The sequence below is a fragment of the Archocentrus centrarchus genome, chromosome 10 (genome assembly GCF_007364275.1).
Source record: "Archocentrus centrarchus isolate MPI-CPG fArcCen1 chromosome 10, fArcCen1, whole genome shotgun sequence".
NCBI classification, from domain to species: Eukaryota; Metazoa; Chordata; class Actinopteri; order Cichliformes; family Cichlidae; genus Archocentrus; species Archocentrus centrarchus.
Window position 1 is genome coordinate 15,074,783 of NC_044355.1, and position 8,127 is coordinate 15,082,909.

At 38.5% G+C, this 8,127-nt stretch overlaps 1 protein-coding gene across 1 annotated transcript; it reads right to left on the reverse strand.

Moving 5' to 3' along the window:
• Positions 1 to 412: 412 nt before the first annotated feature.
• On the reverse strand, positions 413 to 7,696 carry p2rx3a (purinergic receptor P2X, ligand-gated ion channel, 3a). Its single transcript, XM_030739828.1, has 12 exons — positions 7,335 to 7,696; positions 6,978 to 7,125; positions 6,721 to 6,792; positions 5,899 to 5,968; positions 3,882 to 3,978; positions 3,712 to 3,786; positions 3,393 to 3,534; positions 3,093 to 3,229; positions 2,918 to 3,011; positions 1,142 to 1,207; positions 983 to 1,060; positions 413 to 905 (listed from the first exon to the last, which is right to left on the reverse strand). The coding sequence occupies exons 1-12, from the start codon at positions 7,466 to 7,468 to the stop codon at positions 777 to 779; spliced, it is 1,242 nt and encodes a 413-aa protein (XP_030595688.1). The 5' UTR covers positions 7,469 to 7,696; the 3' UTR covers positions 413 to 776.
• Positions 7,697 to 8,127: the final 431 nt, after the last annotated feature.

Genomic DNA, 8,127 nt, shown 5'->3' on the forward strand with positions numbered 1-8,127 from the left:
GAGAGGGAGCGGGCAGAAGTGAATGATGGGAAAATGAAAATATGTGACAGAGGGAAGTAGAGGGACAGTCTGACATGAAAATCTGCAAGTAAACCGGAAAAATTAACACTTAAAAAATTGTACAGACTAAAAACTGAGAAAATAAGAGTTATATTAGTCAGTGAGTCTGCACAGTAACTGCTGCATGACTGTACAACATCCCCCCAGGAGTGGACTAATAATGGACCATTTGCAAACCTCAAACCACACTCAATTTTATCTCACAGCAGCACAAACACACACACAAACCAAGATTTCCTGTGTCTCTACACCATTTAGAGACTTGGGCACTATTTTAGAAGGACAGTTGGTGTCTGTGTGTACGTAAAAAAGAAGAATAATCCCAAGTCTTATTCAAATAGTTTATTCCCAACAGTGTTTCAGTATTATTTTGTTTTCCAGTTCAGCTTGCTATCATGAAATAAAAAAAGGTCTGGGATTTATTCAGTTATGCTTTTCAGCTGACAAATGATGTTGAAGATTATTGCAGTTAATATGTTGCAAAATTAAACTACTTAGAAAAAAATGCATTTTATTATTACTACAAAGAGGCTCTAGTTTGCCAGTTATTGTTGTGAGCTACAAGCCCTTCGTTCTTGTGGAGATGGCAGCAACATCATCCTTCTTTACCCTGTTCCACAAACTTGCCACACTAAAAGTAATTACCTCTTATAATAAGGCAAAAACGGAAAGAGAAAGAGGGAGGGGAGTCCGTTTCTTCACATTGCTGCTGTCGGTTAGATAGGTTGGTCATAGGTGTTGAGAGAAAGTGCTCCAGAGTCATAGGAGCTCTTGATACCAGGTTTGAGCGACAGCTGGCTGCCCAGGCTCTGAGTTACGGAAGTTTCTATCTGAACTTCTGACACCTGCACGGACAAAACAACAAGGAAAATATGTGATAAAAAGTTTGAAAAACATGTAACTGCACCATAAAAAGCATTACCTGTTCAAACTTCTTGGCTTTGTACTGATCTGCCCCTTTCAAGAAGTTTAGTAAAATAACATCACAGAGAACTGTACCCTGCAAGAACAGATAAAAAAATATACTAATGTCAGCCAAGAGTAATGAGAACAATATTTTAAGTTGATCAGAAGCTCATACCAGTCCAATCGAGGTGAAGGCAGCCACCAAGTTGATCAGTGTTGGGACTGTGTTAAACTTTCCTGCCTGGAAGAGATGGAGTCACTTTAGATGACATGCTGAAAAGCATATTTATTTTAAAGATGGTGATTTATTTTCTAAATATTTATGGTCAGAGATGGAAATTTATAGGTAATATTTTCACACTTTGGTTAATATGCTTATTTTCTGTCTTGCTGAGAGAAGATTGATCATGTTCTGTGCCAGTGTGGGAAGAACCAAAGCCACCACAAACACACAGTTTAATCTGAGGACTGAACTCTGGGAAACAGCAACCAAACAATGATTCAAGATTTTTGAAAAAGCTGCAGAAGATAGACACCATACACTCACAAGCCATGTTGTTAGGTATACCTGTTCACCTGCTCTTTATTGCAAATATCAGCCAGTGAGAGTGGCAGGATTAATTTAGGCATGTAGACATGGTCAAAATGACTGCTGAAATTCAAACCGAGTGTCAGAATAGAGAAGAAACATGATTTAAGTGACTTTGAATATAGCATAGTTGTTGGTGTCAGATAGGCTAGTCTGAGTATTTCAGAAACTGCTGACATACTGGGATTTTCCCCACACAACCATCTCTAGGGTTTATACAGAATGATCTGCAAAAGAGAACATATCCAGTAAGAAGCAGTTCTCCAAATGAAAATGCCTTGTTGATGTCAGAGGAGAACGACCAGACTGCTTTGAGCCGATAGGAAAGCAGCAGTAACTCAAATAATCATTCGTCACAACCATGTATGCAGAAGAACTCTGAAGACACAACACCTAGAACCTTGAAGCAGCTACAACAACAGAAGACCACATCCGGTGCCACTCCTGTCAGCTAACAACAGGAAACTGATGCTACAATTCGCTCAGGCTCACCAAAACTGGAAATTTGGAAAAATGTTGCCGGGTTTGGATTTCTGCGGCAACATTTGACTGGTAGGGTCAGAATTTGGTATATACAACATGAAAGTATGGATCCATGCTACTGGTGGTGTAACAGTGTGGGGGATAATTTCTTGGCACACTTGGCCTCTTAGCACCAACTGAGCATTGTTTATGCCAAAGCCTACCTGAGTATTACTGCTGACCATGTCCATCCCTTTATGATCACAGTGTACCCATCTTCTGATGGCTTCTTCCAGCAGGATAAAAAAAAAGCTCACATCATCTCAAACTGTTTTCTTGAACACGAAAATGAGTTCACTGTACTCAAATGGCCTCCACAGTCAACAGATCTCAATCAAATTGAGCACCTTATGGATGTGGTGAGCAGCTGACAAATCTGCAGCAACTGTATGATGCTATCATGTCAGTGTGGACCAATGTGGGCTGAGAAACATTTCCAGCACCTTGCTGAATCCGTGCCATTAATTTTTAAAGGAATTCTGAAGGCAAAAGGGAGCCTAGCCTACTATTGCTGGTTGGTGAGTGTATTTGCTTATGCAACTACTGCATATTTGGAAGCTTTAAACCTTTTGTGTTTATAAAAACATATGTGGGATAGGCTAACCCTGTTTCATGTCATTGTTCTGCGATAAGCTAACCTGCTAGTAGGATTGCTTCCCACAATTCTCAGCTCCACAAAATTATTTCAGTTCATGTCATTTTGGCAAAGTTCCTTTCTCTTGTCATACATCAGAATTTTAAGCACGTTTTCAGTGAACAGAGTTCCAATAAATGTCCCAAAAAAATTTACACAAAAACACAATGCAAATTGTTTGGTTGCTCTTATTTCAGGTAACTCACTTGGCCAGTGACCATAACATCAAATCGGATCGCAAAAGCCTTATGAAGAGTCCGAAATTCAGTCCCATTCTCTGTCTTAAAATATTTGGCAAATCTGTAATCAGAGAAGAGAAAAGATTAAAGGCTGATTTTTTTTTTTAAAGTGACCTTGAAGAGGAAGAATCACTTTCACTACCTGAAGTTGTATCCTTTTGACACAGCATTCTTGGCAAATGGCGCATCAAGTCGTGTGAAAGAGTACTTGGGCATACAATACTCAATGTTTAGGTCCAGGTTGCACTTCCACTCAATGTTTATTCCTATTTCTCCACCCTGAGAGAGAAGGATTGGGAAAAGAGAGACACACCCTGAGGCTCAGGACCTGTAAATATGTAGTAAAGGCTGTGTATAGATACTTATGTTGCAGCATTTTAGCCTCCAGGGTAAACAGTGAGGACACTTTGACCTTCATATGACCTTCTACGATCGTGTTTACCTTGCGTAACAGTTCAGTTACATTCTGCTTGGTGTAGTTCAGCACATCCCCCACACGAAAAATGGGGCAAAGGGGGGCCTTCTCTGGATGGTAAATACATTTCTTGATGAGATCAGGTGTCATTGTGGATGGAAAGTTCCCCCTGAGATATAAAAACTTCATTTTACGTGTTTATATTTTAAAAAAAATTTTGGACACTTTTTAAAAGATTATGTATGACTATTAGATTTTTTTCCACATTATTATTACACTCATGAATTTACAATGGTGTTTTCAGCTGCTTCAGTTTAGGCATGTGTTTTTGTACAGCTGTGTTCACCTGGTGACATCGAAGAGGGGAAATCGAACACTGTTTTTGATGAAGATAGTGAAGTTTTTCACATCCATTGGTTCACTGTGGAAGATAAAGACAGAAACAAAGGGGATGACCACCGAGGATGACCGGTGGTTGAGGTGTAGTTTGTGTGTGTGTGTGTGTGTGAATCTTACGTATTGATGGCATCATTCTCGGATGGACACCATCCTTCAATCTCACACATACCGCTGGATTTATTGGAGTTTTTAAGGCAAGCACCTGTAATTACACCTGGTATGTGGGACAGAGAGTGAAAGGAAACTGTGCTCAGGTTATGGAAGGGAGACACTGACAGCCATAATAATGATCAATCAGTGATACAGTGCTGTGAAAAAGTATTTGATCCCTTCCCGATTTCTTTTTTGCATATTTCCCATACTTAAATGTTTCAGATCATCAAACTAAATTAATATTAGACAAAGACCTGAATCAAGAAAAACAAATTACTCCAAGAGTACACCAATGACTCATCCGGGAGGTCCGAAAGGAACACAGAATAACATCTAAAGAGCTGCAGGCCTCACTCGCCTCAGTTAAAGTCAGTGTTCATGATTCAACAAGAAGAGACTGGGCAAAAATGGCATCCATGGGAGAGTTCCAACTGCTGACCAAAACAAGCACAAAAGCTCGTCTCACATCTGGAAGGTTTGAGTCCCATTACAGCATTTCATAACAAGAACATCACACCAACAATCAAACATGGTGGTAGTGTGATGGTCTGGGGCTGCTTTGCTGCTTCAGGACCTGGACGACTTACGGTAACTGATGGATCCATGAATTCTGCTCTCTACCAGAAAATCCTGAAGGAGAATATCCAGCCATCAGTTCATGCCCTGAAGCTGAAGCTCACTTGGGTTGTGCAGCAGGGCAATGATCCAAAACACAAAATGAAGGTTTTGGAGTGACCTATACAAAGACTAGATTTTAATTCAATTGAGATGTTCTGGCATAACCTTAAACAGTCTGTTCATGCACAAAACCCCTCCAATGTGGCTAAATTAAAACAATTCTGCAAAGAAGAGTGGACTCAAATTCCTCCACAGTGATGTGAAACACTCATTGCCCATTATCACAAAAATGGTTGATTGCCATTCTTGCTGCCAAGGCTGGAGCAACCAGTTATTAGGTTTAGGTGGCAATTACTTTTTCACACAGGACCAGAAAGGTTTGGACAGCTTTTTCCCACTTAAAAAGTGAAATCGTCACTTAAGAACTGCAGTTTGTATTTACTTAGGTTATCTTTGTCTAATATTAAAATAGATTTAATTATCTGAAACAAGTTAGTGTGAGAAATATGCTAAAAAAAAAAGAAAAAAAGAAAAGCAATGAAGAAGGGGACAAATTCTTTTCAAACACTCTACATTTCTCATATCTGAAGTGATAGTGATCCAGTCATGAAAAGTTTTGTACAACACTTCACTTGCAAACAAGGTAAAATTGGAAATATTCACCCTACCTCTTGATTTTGATTTATACTTTGCTGATGCAGTTAATATTATCGTAAAATATGCTCTAAAAATAAAAATGCAAAATAAGGTAAAGGACACGGCTCTTTTTTGTGAAGATAGAAATATTTAAAAAGGAAGGTAATTTTACAACTTTAACAGCAGCTGGCTCATTCTACCGCAGATATATTCCTCTGGAACAATTTTAAACATATAAACATCGTTGCACATATTTATTTTGAAGAAGGTTTTGCCAGCCTGATCAAAATCATAGGAAGTTCTCAGGATAAAACTATTTAACACAGCTTTTCTTCCTGGGTAATAACCGTCACACTCTGATTGCTTATGCCTCAAAGGTAGAGAAAGCAAATGACTCTTTTTAAATTAGCTCTTGACTTTACAAATGTCCTGGTTAGAAAAACAAAGAAACACTTTTTTTTTTTTTGTTACATAATATAATTCATTTCCTCAGTCTTTAGCAATTTGTAGCCATGTCTTACTGTCAGAATTTATTTGTTGGGTTAAAAGTTTTTCACGATTATTTTTCCATTTAGTATCTACTTACCAAGCAACCCTACAAATCTGATTAAAAAAAGTTTAAAGACAACGAATGCTGATATAAGCAAAGGTGGATGTGACTTGTATGAGTAACACTACAGCATGAGTACCGATGTGAAATCTTGTGTTAAAAAACAAACAAACTCACCATTGGAAAGGTTGGTGCCTAAATGCTTGTAGCAGTCTTTATCTGTGGAGCATTTTAATTTATCCTCAGTCTAAAAAAACACACACATAGAAACATAACTCATATTTAAACTTTCTTTCAGGAGTTGCTGATAATATGTCAGTGGATGAATGGCAACGCAAGACAAGAGAAGATCAGTTTGACAAAGAAGACGGCTCAGGTGCTTATCTGTTACATCACTGTTACATCACTCAGCCTGCTAGTTCAGGTACTATGCCATGTTTTTTATTTGTTGTTGTATTAACTGTGTACTTTTCTATTTGACTTTTGATTGTGATGCATTTTATTGCATTCTGCAAAGCACCTGAAAAAGTGCTAAATAAATAGAGATTTATTGTTCTTATTGCCATCCACCATACTGCAACAGACTGGCAACCTCGGTATAAAAGCTGAGATAAGGGGGGATGGATGGATGATACTGTCTACACTGCATTGTGGCGGAGTTAATTGCTCAAAGTGTTTCCTCTGCTCTTCAGTTCATCACTGAATCCTCACATCACTCACACCTAAAAGCAGAATCATTTGATGTCAATGCAACAGAGAGTCAAATCTCAATGTGATTTCTTTGAACAAATAAATGTATTAATAAAGCTTTACCGAGATATATGACCATGTGTGTATCCATGTGTTTTATTTTGGCATATTTTATGCTGTCTGGGAATAAGAAGCTACACTCAGGAGCTCAGGAGGTGGTTAAAATACAATCAGTAAGCCTTGAAATCTATTGAGAATTATTGGCAAATAGTAAAACATGGCAAAACGTGTGTTTGAATATGTACTCACCTCTGCACATCGTCCTTGGAATTGATTTTCAGTGACAATAAGTTTGGTGATGATGCAGAACATGCCTGAACCCTAAAACGCAACCGAATACTTAACATGTGCTTTGTGTTTATTTATTACTACACAAACATGCCCCACATATGAGACTTGGCAGAATAAAACTCATTCATCATAAAAATAATTTTAAAAACACATTATTGATAACTCACAGAAAACTGCAAAGTTTAAGTATTTCACATTATCATCAGGTCACTCACCTGAGGGGGGGACACATAGTCGGCCACATCCATGACACGATTTTGATAGAGAGTTCCAATATAACCAAAGCCTTTTACTTTGGTCATCACAGAGGACTCAACATTGGAGTCTGTCAGCTGATAAGCTTTCTCATGGATGAAGACCCAGCTGCACAACAAACATTTAACAGTAAGTCACAGGTTGCGGACATAATGAGATTTCTGAATTTCCCGCAAGTGTAGTTTTTTTCGAGGTGGTGAAAAAATATGCCCTTTGTAAGTTAGCTAAATTGATCTTTTTACAAGAAAAAACTACAACCACAATTACACATGAAATATGGGGGAAAAACAACAAAAACAAAACTACAGATCACTGACCCGACAAAATACGTGATGATGAGCAGCTGTACGATCCGGTTGATGATACCCACAGACCAGCTCTTGACCACCACAGATTTGGTGGTCTCGTAGGTGAAAAAGTCGGTAACTAAACCCCACAAAAAGTAACCCATTGCAGTGCGTCAGTGTGAGTCAGGTAGCAGCGACTCTGAGAGAACAGTGCAACTCTTCTCCCCAACAGGTGCCTTCTTGGAAATGTAACCCTTTCACAATATTGATATTACTTCTGGTTCAAATAAAAGAAATATGATCCTAATCTTCAACCTGATTGTATCTTTTCCTAGTCTGGTCTGTGTTTATCTCCTTCCTTGGATATTTGATGCCTTAAGTTTACTGTTTCTCTCCTTTCCTCTCCTCTCACTGTATCTTAGTTTTGTTGGTTTATGAAACTGGACCTCCCCTTTGCACAAAGGAGTGGGAGGAAAATGCCTCTTCTGTCCCTCCCTCCGCCTCTTTCCTCTCCACATTTCCCCATCTCCCACGTCTCTTTCCTCAGCGTCTGTGGCTGGAATTGAAAACACACTAACCATGCACCAGTGCATGCACAATTAGTCTGAGACAGTAATTGATAACCTATAAGTCCACTGTCATGCATTCAGTAGGTTTATAATTATTTTCATCATTCATATTTAAGTGTTAGTGTCTGACTGAGAGGGAATCTAACCCCCACACATTTCACTCTTAGTAAACTGTATAATAACAGGATGCTGAAAAAATAATAAAATTTGATGCTTTATTGGTTTAGTTCATAAGGATGAACAGACATTACAAT

Excerpts from the sequence above, each read along its gene's own strand:
- p2rx3a (XM_030739828.1), bottom strand. The coding sequence starts at position 7,468 with ATGGGTTACTTTTTGTGGGGTTTAGTTACCGACTTTTTCACCTACGAG. Across the intron at positions 7,126-7,334 it reads ATCATCACGTATTTTGTCGG|CTGGGTCTTCATCCATGAGA; the intron begins GTCAGTGATCTG and ends TTTGTTGTGCAG. Across the intron at positions 906-982 it reads AAGCCAAGAAGTTTGAACAG|GTGTCAGAAGTTCAGATAGA; the intron begins GTAATGCTTTTT and ends TTGTCCGTGCAG.